Source organism: Psittacula echo, assembly GCF_963264785.1.
Source record: "Psittacula echo genome assembly, chromosome: 10".
In the NCBI taxonomy this organism is placed as follows: domain Eukaryota; kingdom Metazoa; phylum Chordata; class Aves; order Psittaciformes; family Psittacidae; genus Psittacula; species Psittacula echo.
Window position 1 is genome coordinate 22059833 of NC_137741.1, and position 17200 is coordinate 22077032.

Consider the following 17200-nt stretch of genomic DNA (forward strand, 5'->3'; position numbering starts at 1 on the left):
CAGTACTTATTTTATATCCCAATCCACACTCTGTAATAAATTGCTGAATTAACATTTTGCCTCTGAAGATACAGGGCAGGGTTTTTGCAAAGCCTGTTAAAGGAGCATGGCAGGCACCAACCAGGTCACCTTGTTATTTTGGGCTACAGGTACTCATAGTTTAAATGTCTCCTTTTTTTCTGCATGTTCACTTGGTCACCAAGTGTGAGGTACAAATATTAGCAGTGAGCATACAGTATATATTTTAGAATATGTAGCTAATTGTTCTGCTGCATGTTTGTCCAGGCAGGTTTGGAAAATCATCAACTAGACACAGTAAACTTGTTTTTAAAAAGCAAAGAAAGTCTTTTCAGTCTGTCTACACCCAGCTCTGGACCTGAGCAGTCTTCTCATAGCACATCCCAGTCTTACCTGAAAAGTAAGTAAAAGACTTTCAGCTACATAGAGGTTTAAATTTAGTTGCCTTGGTATTTATGGCTGTGTTTGTAAGAACAGGTTGAATTGCCTGTGCCCCTATGTGTTTGGATGATGCTATATGGCACCTTCTCTACTTCTGGAAAATAAGGGAGAAATGGTACATAATGTAAGGGGGTTTTGGTTGTGTTCTGGTATTGGCATATGCATTGTAAGCATCTTGATGTGAAGGCAAAGCATGTTGCATACATTGTTTGACACATTTTATAGCGTACCTTTATGGCTTTCCACTGGAAGTTTAAATCTGTGTGAGCAGACACTTGGTGGGATGCAGATGGTTTAACTTCTTGTGTAAATGTTGCAGATTTGGAAGAGCTGAGGCCAGCTTTAAACCTGCTTTGCTCAGCAATCAAAGAAAATGATACAGAGTCTCACAGCAAACACTTCTCTGAGCAGCTGCTAAACCTCACCTTGACTTTCCTCACCAAGCAACTGGACGAAATCTTTGTGCACACAGAAGGTGAGATTACTCATTTTGAGCCATATGTAGTAATGTGTCATTAGTTGTCAGAACAACTAATTTTTTTATATTAAAAAGCCTAGATTTGCCTAGAAATAATAACAAAAAAGTGCTAGAGTGAAGTGAATGAAAGATATTGCTTAAAGGGAAACATGAGAAATTAATCTGGATAGAGTATCTGTGTTAGCCCAAACAACTACAGTCAGGCTCTCAGATCAGCCAGGATACTATCAACAGGATCTTTTTGGGATGCCTAAGAATGGCATGATGGGACTTGCAGCTATTGCTAGGTGCTTGGTGGCAGTGCTGTTAAGTGGCATGAGCAGCCCTCAGCTGCTCCTGCTTTTCTCAATGCTACCGCTGAAAATACTCTGGCACAAATATTTGTGTGGCTGTGGAATGGAACAGACCAGTTTAAGAAACTGATACAGCTGAGAATAAATAGCTTACCAGGTTATTTTTTATCTGGAGCACTTCCCAGTCCAATTAACTGTGTGGCAAGAGAGTCACACATCCCAGGATAACCCAAGGGGTGGCTGGGAGCAAGAGGCAGTGTCTGGTAGGTTGCAGACTGGATGTGGGAGTGTGGGAGTGCTTACTCTGGCACAGTTGTGGAAATGTTACTCTTTGAACTACAGCCTGAAAGGTTCAAGAATAGAGCTACAGCTCGTAACTAGTGAAGTGTTAAAATGACGGCATTCCAGAGGGCAACTCTGTTTTGCTAGGGAAACCTGTTGAGAGGGGGTGCCATGTCCCAGCGTACAGAGTGCTGTCCTGCGCTTTGGGTCTGGATTGCTGCCTCAGCGATGCTTCTTAGTCAGTGGACAAACAGGCTCTGCATGTTAAAGCAGAACTTATTTCTTCTGAGAGTAAATGGTGCAGACCAGTAACTGTTCATAATTTTTTTTTCCTGCATGATTTTTAGTAGTCTTTGTTTCTTACTGCATGAATGTTATGTTGAAAAGTCCCTGCATTTTAAATGGGACTTACCCTGGTAATAACGGATTGGATTGATAAAAAAAATTCAGTTCTCGTTTGCTTGTCCCTGAAGGAGAAAACACACAGTGAGGACAGGGGGTGCCTCTGGAGGATTGTGACTGTGTCCTGGCAGTGTGCTGGTAATGATGGGCAGTATCAGTACCTGCCCAGGTCACACTGCAGGACAGAGCTCTCTCTTTGAGGTGTGTTCTACTTATTAATCAGGAGAACACATTCAACATTGCCAAGCATTTAAAGTGCTGTATTGTTCATTTCTGATTAACTGGTATCTTGGATGCTTTTGACAGAACCTGATGAATTCCTGCAGAAGGCTGCAGATATTTTAACTGATTACATCATTAAACTGAGACAATTCCTGAGAAAATATCCTCAACCACAAATAAATCCAGTGCACACAGGAAGTGATCCTGATGAAGAACTGCCTGAACTAGAAGAAAGCCACGTGTGGGAAAAACTGACTCCAGAGGTAAAAATGAGTAATCAATTTTTTATAATGCTTGTTAAGTATATTTAAGTAAATTACTGATATGGAAATGTATTTAAAATGTGGAAAAAAATCAATATAGGGTTTATAAAGATAATAACCCTGAAGATTATTGATATCAGTTTGTTCCTTTTTTTCCCCCTTTTTAGGAAGTCATTGCTGAGGCCATCTTAAACAACAAAATGCCAGAGGCCCAGACCTTCTTCCGGAAGCATCAGCATCCTGCTCAAAGTCTTCAGGAATTTACTCAGACAGGTTTGAACCTGGTCTATGATCGGCTTCTGAAGGACAACACCAGAGAGGCCTCAGAACTGTTAAGAAACATGGTGAGAGGTGTTCAGTAAGCATGCTGATCTCAACCCTTCTTGGTGACTGATGAGATAAATGAGTGCTGAGAGGATGGGGAGCATTTAGGTGTCTTATGGATGTGTTAATTCTGCCACCTACGTGTATTACAGTGAAAATTAACTTGTTTTAAAGAACTCTTTGATCACTAATGCCTTCAGAATGCTGAGGAGCCTATTTATGTGTATTGGCTGATGTGATGATCAGCAAAGCATAAAGGTGATTCTGGCAAGTCAGGTGGTAAAGGGTACACATGTCATATCCAGACATGCTGGAGACATCTGGCAGACCCTTGCGTTATGTCAGCTGTGGTAACTGGTGAAGTGAATATCACAGCTTGCCTTTAAAAGGTTGTGTGCTTTGGAAAGTGAGCAGATGCCTTTATTCTGTCACTGTACAATTTCTGTACACTGTACAGTCTGTACACTGCACACTGCATTTGTACAGTTTGCATACAATGAGTGTCTCCTTTTTGTTAGGGCTTTGATGTGAAGGAGGAATTGCGTAAGATCTGTTTCTACACAGTTGATAAACATGTACGAGATCTGTTGGTAAGTGTAGTTTTCTGTCCAACTGACTTTCTCAGGTCTGAAGTCTGATGTGTATTTATGCTGAGAGAAATAACTGTACTGATCGTGCTTTCAGAATGGGAGCAAGCAGGTTTGTCCCTGCATCCTTACAGTGCAGTCGCTGGAACATGCCATTCACATGCCTGTGCTCTTTTGTATTTGCAGTTAAAGTAAAAATGGATTAAGAAGTCATTTCTGTGTTCTGGCTCTGATCTAGTTCCCATCTGCTTGCGCACAGTGGGAAGTCCTGGCCCTCTTGTAATTTAAGTGCATTGACTCAATGCTTCCAACATTATTTCCTACAGTTGGTTGGTTAACTGCTTACACTTGCAGGATCATTTACAACTTTAATATCTTATAAGTAAATAAAAATTGTAATTGGAGGTAATACTTTAATTTGAATTAAAGGTGAAAATTTTACGAGAAGAAAATTATTTTTCTGAGAAAGAGAAGAAAATGATAGACTTTGTGCATCAGGTTGAAAGCTTTTACTCGGAATCCTCCCAAGAAAATAGAGAGATTCAATCTCTTGCCAGGTAATGTGGGTTATCAGTTCTCATTATTAATTAATAATGTTAATAGGATTTATAATATGCTGGTTTCTGCATTCCTTATGATTTATTGCACTAACAAACACAGTCTTCTGTAATTTAATTGTTTTCATGCTGGTCTTCATTTGCAGAACCAAGGGTCGGTGCGGGAACTGATTACTTATCTCATTAATATAACAATCAGTTGCTGTCATGTTCTCTCCAGACTAAGTCATGATGTACTGTTATCAGTGTAACAGAAGTCTTCTGTTCATGTCATCACTTCCATAAATGAAGTATTTTTATAACAAATGATATAATTAGCATTATTAAATGAAACGTGTTCAGATGGAACATCTGCTCTATTTTTGATTGCCATAATAAAGCAATCTCCTAGAAAAATCATTTTACAGTTAATTGTAAAATGTCATGGTATTTATCAGTTGCTGTGCCAGTCTGGGAAAAATGAGGTAATTCTCTGCTCATTGCTCTTGCATGAATTCTCAGACTTGTAGCTGAAGTAAGTCCCTCTTCAGGGGGAAGAACAGCCCTCTTCAAAATGGACTGGCAAAATTTGTTGACCCTTGCATCATCCTCTATTTGTTAGACTGTTTTTAGAAGAGTACTAAAGAAGGTTCTAATGCAATTCTTCATTGCAGTTTCAAGAACTGGAGAAAGGAACAAGACCTTTCCGAGCATTCAGCCGTTCTGGACTCCTTGAGTTGCGATAGACGTCGGGTTCCCAATAGGAGAGTCAGGGTGATGTTTAACTGGGCCCAGTGGTGGGATGAGCTCATTCAGGAAATGATTCTTCTCCCCAGAAAACCACGCCAAGGCAAGTTGTTGTGTTACTGAGGATTCAGAAAAATTTGGAACTAAAAATGTGTCTTTGACGTAGTATTGTGTAGGAGTGGCACTGATACAAATAAAGTTTTGTGCTGCCACAGCAGGTCATTTCATTTTCGTCAGTGAAAATGAGTGAAACAAGTGCTTTTATTCTGTTGTCTTCTGGCAGGGATCTGTGTTTTTCCTGTAGAGAAAAATTTGGAACTAGCTGAAAGAGACTTTTATATGTCATCTGCTGCTACATTTTGTAGAGCTTATTGCGCTGTGGTATTACATTTAGCTTTTCCAGCCTAAAGCTGTAGCAAGCTGTAACAGCATACTTAATCTCAACGTGATATTTGCAACCATTCATTAAAAATATGTGCATGTATAAGTGTCACTATTTCCCTTGGTGGTGTCTGTGCTGGTTTCATCACTTTGCCTTTCCGAAACACAGAGCTCAAAACATGCAATCCCGAGGTTCTTTGGATGTACTTGACAGCCCAGCATGATTGGCTGAATATTTGTTCCTGGATTGAAGAATCTGAGCCTAGCCAGACCTTGTGTGGAGAAGCTAACTGGCCCCCACTTACTCCAGACATCATTGACAGGAGCATGTTATGTAGTAGCTACATGAGGAATGACATATTAAACAAGCTGGCGAGGTATGTGCCTGTGATGTGTTGTACAACCTCCTGTCTTAGGTGAAGCCAAAATCAGATATTTATGGCAGTACATGTTAGTAACATCTTTGATATGTATTGATTTTTATATTGTATTTAGTGCCTTTTTTTAAACAGCAGAAATCCATTAATAAATTGAATTTTAGTCTTGTACTTGCACTTTGTAATCCAAAACCAGTGAGAAACATGAGAGCGATAGAAATCTTTCATCAGCCCTTCGATCTTGCACAATGATTACACTTCTGATGCCCATTTTAATGCACAGAGCATGTCACTCTTTATGCGTCATTCTCTGCAGTGAACGGTAGTAACTGTGGTATTGTTTGATACTATCAGATGTATTCTGACATGTTGTGTTTACCTCAGCAGTGAAGGTACTTCCCCAAGAAGGAAAGGTCTGCTTTGTTATTTTGAACTGAAAACACCCTTCAGAGCTTGCTGGAGAGGTAACTGTCTCATCAGCACCTGTGCTTTCTCTCTTTCCTGATAGAAATGGAGTTTTTGTCTCTTCTGAGTTAGAAGATTTTGAACTTCTGCTCCAGAGACTGTCCTACATCGGAGGAGTTCTGCAAACTCCTCACCCCATTCCAAAGTACAGTGCTGCAGGTGGTTTGGACTTCCACGCTCGTTTCGTCCTTCACTGTTTAGAACATAATTTGCAGTATCTGTTATACACTTACTTAGACTATTACAGGTATGAAGGCTTTTCACCCCTCAAATCTTGTGCATGTTTAAATAATGAAACAATTCTAATAGTTGGCAGTAAGAGTTTCCTCAACCCCTTCTTGTTTGTCAAGAAAGGCTGCTTGGGTTACAGCAGGGTCATGCAATGAAAAACTGTGTGAGAGTTCATGCTGTATTCTGAAGCTTCACTTAGGTTGTCTTGTCAATATGAATTTGTGCATCAGTCATCAAAGGAAACAATTACAGTTGTAATTAGTATAATGTTTTAAGCAATAGAATCTTAAAAGCACCAGGACAGCTGGTTCTTCAGAAACTCTCTCACTTGAGCACAAATATGAGTTCACTCTTGATACATTCACAAATAAAGAAATTGCTGGTTTCCATCTAAATAAGGATTAGCTGGGATCGGAAGGATAAAATAATATTTGGTATTGCAACTATATGAACGCGTTCCTCTTAATGAGTGCCTTGCAATTAAAATTTCTTAGCTGTAACTCCATTCTAACAGTGTAATTATTAAGAAAATTGAAGTGGACCAGAAAAAAGCCAGTAGATTTTTTGGGGGGTTCTGTTTGTTTTTATAATCAATTTTTGTTTGCATAAAATACTTAGACTCTGAGGAGTGGCATTTGTGAGTCAAGTCCCTTCTTCAGAAAGTGTTTGGGGTTGGCAGGTCTGGAAACTATTAGTTTGATTTACAGAAGCAAACAAGCACAGGAACAGAGAAGGGAGATGTCAGTGATGCCACATGGGCTAAAGCTGCACATTATGTGGAGAAGGGTGGTGTGGTTTGGCTCTTTCATACAAATGGATGGAATAATCCACTGTAGCACCAAGTTAGATGCTCTTATTTTTTAGTGCAGTGTTATACTGGGGCAGAGGATGGTTACAAATCCTGTATTTTCACTCATTTCCAGTTTAACTTCTTCAAATTGCCCAATTTTGGATAACAAGGAATTGCATGAAGCACATCCCTGGTTCGAATTCCTGGTGCAGTGTCGAGGGGTTGCCAGTAACCCACAAGGTAGGAGTCCAGCCATGTAGGAGCTGGTCCCATGTTTATGCTGCTGAGTCTGGGGCACAGTTGGGTTTAATTTTTTGCTTTGCTGCAAACCTTTTTCTGTCCACGGCAAATCATCTGCAAGTGCATTACATTCCTCATCTCTAATTGTGGATTATAATTCCTGCTTAAACTGGACATAAAGATTTAGAGGCTGTAGATATGTGAGAATTTTTTTGTGTATGATCATCACCTCCAATTTGGTTACATTCCCAGCAGGTTGAACAGGAGAATTCATTAGAAAATCCATGTATGTTAAAAGTAAAGATTCCTCTAGTTCTTGTGGTGCATTTTTAGTTCACTGCCCCTTGGATATTGTTTTTGCTTTTGGGGGGTTTTGTTCTTGCCATTGAAAATCAGTAGAATTTTGCCCTTTCACTTTTTTGGGGAACATCTCAGCTTTTATAGAGCTACACATTGACAAATGATAAAAATAAGCCCAAGTGAAGCTTTTTCAGGAAGTGTGAGCAGTGTAGGATAAAGAATTGAACCAATACAATGCTGAACTGTGGGATTCAATCCAAATCCATCTGTGTAGGTTAAGCTGTGGTTCAAAATTGGGAAAAGCTTAGTAAAATTTAGGACAGCTTTTCTGTGTTTATAAGTAAATTGAGAAAAATAACTGGTAACAAAAAAACCCCAGCATTTTTCCTGGTCACAGAGCTGTTGTAATGCATGATTTAATGATGTAGTAATGGTTTTGTATGAAATTAAATCTTTCTTCTTTTCTTTCAGATCCAAAGATGATTTTTCAGGCTAGTCTAGCAAATGCTCAGATCCTGATTCCTAGTAACCAAGCCAGTGTGAGTAGCATGCTACTGGAAGGACGTACACTGTTAGCACTTGCTACTACAATGTATGCACCTGGAGGTATCGATCAGGTACTGTGTGCAGCAAATGGAACTTTCTGTGCTGTCACCATATGCCAGGTTCCCATGAGGTAGTTTGGTGCATTCAGAGATTGTTTTATTATCATCTTAATGCAGTTACTCCTTCCTAATGGAATCATTTTGCTTCCTTGCAATGCAGGTTCTTCAAAATGAAGATACAGAAAATCCTCTAAAGAAGGTTGATCCACAGCTCCTAAAAGTGGCATTGACTCCTTACCCCAAGCTCAAAGCTGCTCTCTTTCCACCATGTACTTCTCGTGGAATTCTGCCTCCTGACATCTCTCTCTACCATCTTGTTCAGGTACACAGAATGCTTTTCAGTAGTGCTTTTTGGCAGAAGAAAAGTAAAGTAAGAGAAGCTTGTTTTCGGCTAATGCCTGGAGGGTGGAGACCACATGTTGTTTCTTTGGAATCCTTCATTTGGAGCTAAAGTTTATGGCTTCATTCTGAACAGGTTTTTAAATGGTATCTAAATAGTGTGAGTTGCTTCCCCCTGTTCTCCAGACAGGTACAGACAGTGTTTAACTGCAGTAGTCTGGCATGTCAGAGCAGTGATACTCTTGTTGTATTTTGTGGGTAGGTTGTTCAGTATTACGGAAGTTAAAATGTTTTTGAAGTTTAGGATTAAAGGATAGTATATCCTGGAATGTCCTAACACATTCCTGGGCAAATGCCTTTCACTTCAGATCTGTGGTATGAGATAACCCGAATGCTGGAAGAAATAATATGTATTATTCATTATTAGGGAAGTGCTGGCCTTACTAAGATCACAGTTTAGGAAACACTTAAGCATGTTCTTCCCCTGTTGCCCTAGGTCAAAGTTTAAACTTTTCCTTCCACTTGTTTGTGTTCAGATCATGCAGAGTAGATAAATATGCGTCTTTGAGAGAGAGCTGCACAAGGTAGATCACTGCTGGATAGCAGCACAGGCCATTCCTGATCCTCTGCTACTGTAGCTCCGTAGAATATTCCATAGTCTGCTCTGATGTGAAAATCTTAAGCTGTCTCAATATATTTTGTTTCTAATCTTTCAGTCATTAATGCCCTTTGATCCCGCTAAACTGTTTGGCTGGCAGTCAGCAAATACTCTTGCTGTGTCAGGTATGTTACTTTTCAAGTTTTCTATGCTTTCCTAGCCTGAGCGCCTGGGATAAAACACCTTCCAGTGGAGTGATTTGGCAGATAAAACTTACTCAAAATATCCATTCTTTTACCAAAAAAATAGGGTCATTTACTAAAATTTGTTTCGAAATTAAGTCCTCAATAGGTTCCCTTTCTCCATGAAGCTCTTGACAGAGTTCTTTCTAAAGATATTATGAGACACAAAAGCAATATTTTCTTTTAAAAGCAAGTTGAGGGTTTGTAAGTGATCCAGAGTTCTGATTTTACAATGAGAATTGGAATTTCAGTGGGTTTGGGTATGCTGAGATCTGAATTAGAGCAAGAGGAGGGGTGTCTGATTGTCAGCTCATGTTTTGTAGCTGAAAGTCATTTTCTGTATGTAATTCAACTGTTTATCAGCTCATAATAATAATGATTCTTTCTAGATGCATCAAGTGACTTTCCTCACTTTTCATCCCCTGAACTGGTGAACAAATATGCTATAATGGAACGACTGGACTTCTTGTACTATTTGCACCATGGACGTCCATCATTTGCTTTTGGTACATTTTTGGTCCAGCAGTTAGTAAAGAGCAAATCCCCCAAACAATCGTAAGTCTTCTCAACAATGACAGTCAGATAGTTCTTTTGAAGTTATAATCTAGCACATGGAGTAACATTTAATCCTCCCCAACAGCAGTCAGGTGGTGTGCATGGCATCACTTGAAATTTTAGATCTCCTAGAAGTCTATTCAGTCTAGCATTGAGTAGGATAAAAATCAAATATCACCTGTGTGAGCTTTATGTTGAACTGCTTAAATAAATCTGCACAGTGAAAGCAAGGAATGAAAACTGTTCCAGTCATATCAAACACAGGTAGGCTTCTCTTCCAAGGACCTGAGCCTCTAGATCACTGTAGAAACAGGATGCCCCTTTGAATTTTCCTTTAGTTAAATTAATAAGACAAATTTACTGGAGATTAAGAGGATAAATCTACTGGAGATTGAAGGAATTAAATGTTCTGGCTGAAGCTTCGGAATCATGTGGTCAAAAGGATACATTCAAATTACACATCTTGCTTGAATATATTAAATTTACTATGAAGTATATTCAAAATTAGTAGGAGTTACATCAGAACAAATTGCTTTGTTTCTAGAATGCCTAGAATGCAGCTGTGTATTAGTCACTATTTGTTTCTTTTCCTCATTTCTATGCAAATCGCTTTCTCTTACGTAAACAGGAAAGATGATAAAATATAAATATGAAACTTTTTATTGATATAGATATGAAACTTATGGGTTGTAAATGTCTTTCATGCTACTGAAGGCTGTACATTTAGTAAATCTTGTAAGTACTTTTTATGGGGGGAATATTCATGTTTGGAAATTGGTTACAAATCACGTGAGCTAACTGTTGCTCTTTCTGTTCCAGGATTCAGCAGGCAGGGAATGAAGCCTATGGTTTAGCTCTTTCTCTCTTCAGTACCCCTTCAGTAGGAGCAGCCTGTGCCTGTTTCCTAGAGTTGCTCGGTCTTGACAGCCTCAAACTCAGGGTTGATGTTAAAGTTGCAAACATGATTTTCAGTTACAGAACAAGACATGAAGATTCTCATCACAGTCAAATAAGAGAATCTTTGGGTAAGGGTGTCTTCTCTTTACTTTCAGATAGGGTACTCTGTATATATTGGGAAGAGAAGCAGAGATGGGTTGAAAGATGCTTCTCAGGAATGCAGTAAAAGCATCCTGTCCATTGAAGGGCTGAGAATTTTGCTCTTTTATTCCTGCTTCATACTGATTTTGAATGCATGTCAAACAGGGCAGAAGGACTGTAATGTGACATGCAGCCAGAACTGCAAGGGTATCTAACAGACACTATGCAACAGCTGCTGAAGGCTTACTTTAATACTTAGTAAGGTTCAGCCTAATGTAATAATATAACTAGAGGATTAAACAAGGGGCCATTACCAAATCTCTTTTCTCTCTTACTTGAAAACTATCTTAGAGCTGCAGTGAAATCAGATGTTCAAAGCTTTAAGGAAATTATTAAATTTATAATAATAATTATTACTACGGATTTATCCTAGGAATAACTTTAGAAACTTGAATTTCTAAGCATAGGTCCACAGGTGTCTTTTTGTCCTAACTAGGAAACTATTTGGTACTTTCGAAAATATTACCCTTACTCTAATCCCAAATAACATCTCAGAAATAATAATATGTTCTTTTAAACAGTTGAAAAGTTAACAAAATTGGCTGATGGTGAAAAAGCAGCAGCAGCAGAAATTCTTACCTCCTTAGAAGAAGCCTTTTGGGATGCAGTTGAGCAGCAAGGAATAAAAAAGTGAGTAAAACATGATTTAAAGGATTGTGCTGGCAAATGGAATTGAGCACTGAATTTTACCATTTGTGCGTTCAGATGATACTAAAAAGATCCACATGGGCTTTATTGCAGTAAACTGAACAACAGTGTTTGAATTTAGAGTATTGTCTTGGTATTTCAAATACTAGAGGTAATAGAAGTATGTGGCAAGAATAAGGAGGTGCAGTCAGCATGTTGGACAAGCTGTTCCACAGAGTTCTTGCAGCACATTGAGAAGGGAAGATCATTGACTTAATTTCAAAACAAGCACTGTCGGGGTATGACAATGTATCTGCTGTGGTGGGTGGGAATGTCCACAGGGTGCAGTACTGGAGCTCTCACAATGGAATGTGGCTTAATCTGTGGTGAAGTCCACAGAAGTGCTGGTGTGGCCATTTGCAAGGAGTGGATCTCAGGCCATGTGATGAGATTGTACATTGTTAACATCTGGTATAAATACCAGTTTGTTACATCTGAAGCTCTTTAAATCCCATCCAGGACATGCAGTGACTCTAGAAGGCAGTGGTCTTTGGTAATGCAGTTCTGTAAACTCCATAATATCAGACTGAGTACGTCTTACCTGAAGGAATGTGCCAAATGCAATGACTGGCTGCAGTTCATCATCCAAACCCAGTTGTACAGCCACCAGCCAGATGAGGTAAGCTACCTTTGTCTGCTTTGAAGTGAAGATAGAGTTTGTCGAGAGTGTTCTTTGTCTGTGATGTTGAAAAAAGAGGGGGAAAAAATTGATTCTTTTAACAAGAGAATATCACATTGTGGAGACAGCATAAAGAGAAACCAAATCTTCCATTTTTGGTTTAGAATGTAATTTAAAAATAATGAAATATTACCAGTATGTAAAAATGAAAAGCAATTTGGGAAGGGTAATGTGAAGAGGCTAACTGGAGAATTCCAGGTAAGATGATAATGAGCAGGCCTAGGAATTTAACTTGGATCTTTTCACTGTGGTCTTGAAAAATATGTAATTACACAATGGCAACTAACTAGACACTTTTCATGGTGTGTTGTTAGTATGAGAGATATGACAAAATGAGTGTCTCTAGGAGGCATTTTAGCTTCATGTAGGAGGATGAACTTCAGTATTTTATTAGACAGAACACTGATCTAGGTCTCCAAAATTGTTCAAAAAGTCAAAATTGAAGAATGCTTTGTATTTTCTATGTATTTAATGCTTTGGTCCTTCTGCCCCCTCTTTCTCTTTGGATCTCACTCTGTACAGATGCTTTTGGTTCTCTTTTCCTAGGTCATTTCTGTCCTTCAAGATTTCACTCCCACTTTACAAGATCACTTGATGTTGGCTTTGGAGAAGCTACCGGGTGTGTGTCCTGCCGCAGGGAGTGATGAAAGCAGTGCTGCCAGTGTGCTCAAGGGCAGATATGCAGATAGCCTCTTCCAAATCCTTTTTCAGTGTCAGGGGAACTCAGACCCTTCACGTTACCTTTTGACTGCCGGATTAAGAGAGAAGGCTCCCATTCTGAGTGTCTTAGCAGCATGTTTCCAAGTGAGTATTGATGAAGTTATTCATCTCTTAGAAGAATAAGTAATGAAAAAGTGATGGTTGTGCATGATTATGTGAAATGGTAGATATGATTCTATGACTCATTGAGGGATTTTCTCGGTGTTTGTAATAATTGTGACTGTTATGACACATTTCATCAAGTAGTACATAATGCGGTTATTCTATAAACCATCGTTTTGTCATTTGACAGGATGCAAACATTCTTCATTGTCTCTGTGTTTGGGTAATTACTGCTGTGGATGATGCTACCAGAGCTGAAGCAACAAACCATATTCAGAGCTCAGCAGAAAACCATGAATGGGATCTTCATGACCTGACAGTTATCTGGGAAGTGTTTTTAAGAAAGCAAAAAAGTAGAACACTTCTAAATGGCTTCCAGCTCTTTTTAAAGGTAAGGTAATGTCTTTTTAATGGTATCTTTAAGTGTATCTGATATGGTGTTGAAGAGGTAGCCTACAGATTCCCCCTCTGTCTTGCTGTTTGTGGCCTGGATAACCTGGGTGCAGTCCACTGAAAATCGCAATCAAGTAGGAAAATCTTGAATGGAAGTTCATCCAGTTATTACACATTTGCAAATCATGTATTAGCTTTGCATGCAGTTTTAATAAATTGGAAGTTTATTGCTCTGCTACTGAGGAAGATAAATGCTACATTTACTGAGGTAGTTTTAGGAAAGAATTCTAACCTGGTTTTGTGTCTTGAAGGATTCCCCTTTACTGCATATACTGGAGATGTATGAACTGTGTATGAACTGTAAAAAATACAGTGAAGCTAAAACCAAACTGGACAAGTTTCAGGAAAGTCTCACGAAAGTAAGTACTCATTTTCTCTAAATGCCATTGCTTGGCTTTTCCCTTACTAGAATGAGATCTAATGTTGTATATGAAAATAGTGAACAAGATGTTTCACAAATGACTTCAGTTCTTCCCTTTCCATCACAATTTTCTAGTTCCCTGAATATCCTGGTAATGAACATTTCATGTCATTAGTGGTTTTCCTTCCTGCAACTCAAGCTAGGGCTACACCAGTTTACCCTATGTGCTGCTCACGCAACATATATGCTTATCAAGTATACAGAAGTATGACAGGAGCTGTTGATCTAGCGATTTATTTTATCTATCAATTTCTGATCTTTCTTGCATCTTTTATCTCTCCATGATTATCAGGAGTAATTTGTGGTCACCCTTTCATAAAATTTACTACTTTCAGATCAAAGTCAAACTTACGTCTGTAATAGATTGGTGTCCCTTTAGCATTGGCAGCTCATTGTTTCTTGAAGGAGGAAGTAGATCCAGTATCTTCCATTTCCAGCACAATTCCCACCAAAATGCAGAGTATAGTTGCAAAAAAAGAAAAAAAGAAAAACCCAACACTTAAAAGACTTTATCTACACAGCTTAAAACTGAAGATGAACCAGCAGCTTCAGAATTCCCTGTGCAGTGGTTGGAATCACAGGCCTTGTTTCTTCTTGAATTGATGATGCAGCAATGTAGAACGGACTACGAATTGCAAAAGCTCTTACAGCTGCTTGCTGCAGCAGATGGTCTTCTGCTTGATGGTAAATACAGCTTCCTCTGTTAGCTGATGTACCTCTTTAATCTAAAGACCACATAGAGTGTTTCTGCAGTGACTGAAAATGTTTACTTTAAGTGTATTCATACTGTGTAAGGATTTATACAACCAGACTTAGTCCTTACAGTGAGTTGCAGTTATGACAGTGTAACTGTGTGTAAGTCTGGGAGAGTGATTACGTGCAAGTGTTGTGGAGAAGTGCACAGATTATCTGCAGAAATATTTTAGTTATGGATTTAGAGCTGACTTTCAGTCCCATGAAAGCTTTAGAGTGTAAGATCTGTGCTCCTCTGGCAGGGTCGCATGCTGAAATAAGCAGCAGTATTTCTTCAGGTTTAAAAACCAGCTGCCTTTAAATGTTTGTACTCTCTTATAACAGGCCCCTATGTGAAGAAACTCTGTGCACTCAGTGAGATCCTGAAGGATTCCTCCACAGCAATTAATCGCTCCATCCTAACCAGTTCCAATCTGGAGACGTTCCAGAGTGAGTGCAGATTGATTCTGGAGCAGCTGCAAGAGAAAGGGATGTTCTCACTGGCTCGGGAGGTAGCAGCACTGGCTGAATTGCCCGTGGACAGCGTAGTTACACAAGAGGTACAGTAGAGTTAAATAATGATACTCACCTCTTACTCCTCACAGTACTGGCAGTGTTGAGAATGTTCCTTCTCAGCCTTCCTGAAAATCAGTTTTTTCTTTAAATCACTTTTTATTTGAAGTGCAAGTACAGCAGACAAGTTGGCTGTGGGTGCTGAGCTGAAATCCTTGCTTCATCCTTGGCGGTGTTCAAGGCCAGGTTGGATGAGGCCTTGGGTGCCATGGTTTAGTGTGAGGTGTCCCTATCCATGGCAGGGGGGTTGGAACTGGATGATCTTAAGGTCCTTTCCAACCCTATTCTATGATTCTATGATTCTATGAAAGGGACAGTGTAGCTTTCCTTATTCTCTTACTCTTTTTCCTTGCTATGCAATCAGTTTTATTTGATGAGAAAAATAGGTGGATTTGTTGCGTATTGAGACACTGAATCTCAGTTCAGTTTCTCACTGTGTTGGCCATCCAGTGTGAATTTTCTTTTTTGGAAAGACGGGTGTTTAAACTCCGTGAATTTTGCAGGTTCTAAGAGATCTGCATCGTTTAAGAGAGCTTGGATTGTGGCACCAAACCCAGACAAGAACTGAATTCTGGAAGAAATGTAACGACAGCTTCATGAAAAACTCAGTCTCCAGCAAAGCTGCATCTCGTTTCTTTTTCGATCAGGCAAACACAGTATTTGAATCTTTAGCTCATGAGAAGATAACCAGCATCATGGAGAGGCATTTGTTGCTTACCCTGGCTGGCCACTGGCTTGCCAAAAGTGACTCGGTGTCATTGCATGAGTTAGAGGCAATAGAGAAGCAGATCTGGATTTGTCGCATCGCACAACAGCTGTCACCCACTGCTGAGGGATCGGGTATGGCAAGATTCTCCTCCCATGTTGCTATGAGCCCGGATCTTACCTTTGATGACTTAGCAAAGGAGTTTTCTTTCTCAAAGCTACCTGCTCTCAACACACCAGAGTACATAAAACTAGAGGGGCTTGCATTCAGAGAGTCTCAGCAGACCTTGACTCACGATGAGGAGCAGTCACTCGAGGTTCTGATTGGGTGCCTCCTTGATGAAGGTAGCGTACATGAAGCCAGCCGTGTTTGTCAGTATTTCCACTTCTACAGCAGAGATGTTTCACTGGTTTTGCACTGCAGAGCTCTGGCCTCAGGGGAGGCTGATCTAGAGAACTTACACCCAGATATTCAGACTCTCCTTATAGCAAGAGAGAAGTCGTCTGAAAGCAGCACATCTGAGCACAGCAGAGTCCTGAGTGGTGAGTAACTTCAGCCACATCACAAGTAATACCATTGTTGGGTTCCACTGGATTCTCCTCTTCTGAGACAGTGTTAATTTCCCTCAACATTTCTGCAGGAAATAAGGTCTCTATGGCGGTGGGTTGTCTCCTTGGTTCATAAATCCTCTGGTGAAAGGAATTTGAAGCCTTGTAACATACATTGCTTGTATGTGCTGCAGGCAGGGTGCTTCTGTAAACAGTTTCTATAGTCTCTTAACCATTCATCTTTTATACTTCACACTTCTGTTCTGGTAAAGTAGTGCTGAGCTCCATCAATGTTCCTGCTTTTGGAAGACAGTCTAGTGAATCTAGAGTGTATTTCTGGAGCTGAAACAAGGAAATGCTTTAACTAATGATTCTCTGAATACTTTGTACATTGTAAAGGGTTTAGTGTTGCGTATTAATAGCAAGGCTAAGGCTGATAATGTTGATATATAAAGTACTCTGTGCATATTTATGAAGTCTGAATGAGAAAGCTGTCAGCTGGAACATACTTTCTGATATTAACATCTATAAAGTTTAATAGAAAGAGAAGGGAATAAATGAAGCCTAAGCTGCTGAACCCTTATGTTCTCTTATGCCTAGAAATTGTACATCTGAGGTATTACTGAGTTCAGTTTTCAAAAAGGAATTATTTTCAAATACATCCAAATGTATTTGCTGCAGATATCTGGAGTCTTGCTCCAAGAATAAGGCTTGTTGATGTTACCTGTCTTTATGAGAAAGGAATTGACAATGGTTTTGTTTCCA

The 17200-nt window shown here is 39.5% G+C and overlaps 1 protein-coding gene across 2 annotated transcripts in view; it reads left to right on the forward strand.

Moving 5' to 3' along the window:
* SPG11 (SPG11 vesicle trafficking associated, spatacsin) overlaps positions 1-17200 on the forward strand; it is a 28753-nt gene that overhangs the window by 5262 nt on the left and 6291 nt on the right. Inside the window, exons 8-30 of one of the 2 annotated variants that reach the window (XM_080626500.1) lie at positions 286-418; positions 779-934; positions 2221-2399; positions 2567-2743; positions 3242-3313; positions 3740-3867; positions 4521-4696; positions 5144-5351; positions 5860-6063; positions 6971-7077; positions 7849-7994; positions 8143-8304; positions 9038-9104; positions 9551-9716; positions 10536-10741; positions 11336-11444; positions 11961-12120; positions 12727-12984; positions 13193-13393; positions 13707-13814; positions 14398-14560; positions 14954-15168; positions 15685-16429. In XM_080626500.1, the coding sequence (XP_080482626.1) occupies positions 286-418; positions 779-934; positions 2221-2399; positions 2567-2743; positions 3242-3313; positions 3740-3867; positions 4521-4696; positions 5144-5351; positions 5860-6063; positions 6971-7077; positions 7849-7994; positions 8143-8304; positions 9038-9104; positions 9551-9716; positions 10536-10741; positions 11336-11444; positions 11961-12120; positions 12727-12984; positions 13193-13393; positions 13707-13814; positions 14398-14560; positions 14954-15168; positions 15685-16429 (4246 nt within the window). The remainder of the gene's footprint in view (positions 1-285; positions 419-778; positions 935-2220; positions 2400-2566; positions 2744-3241; positions 3314-3739; positions 3868-4520; positions 4697-5143; positions 5352-5859; positions 6064-6970; positions 7078-7848; positions 7995-8142; positions 8305-9037; positions 9105-9550; positions 9717-10535; positions 10742-11335; positions 11445-11960; positions 12121-12726; positions 12985-13192; positions 13394-13706; positions 13815-14397; positions 14561-14953; positions 15169-15684; positions 16430-17200) is intronic. The other variant, XM_080626501.1, reaches the window with a different exon arrangement.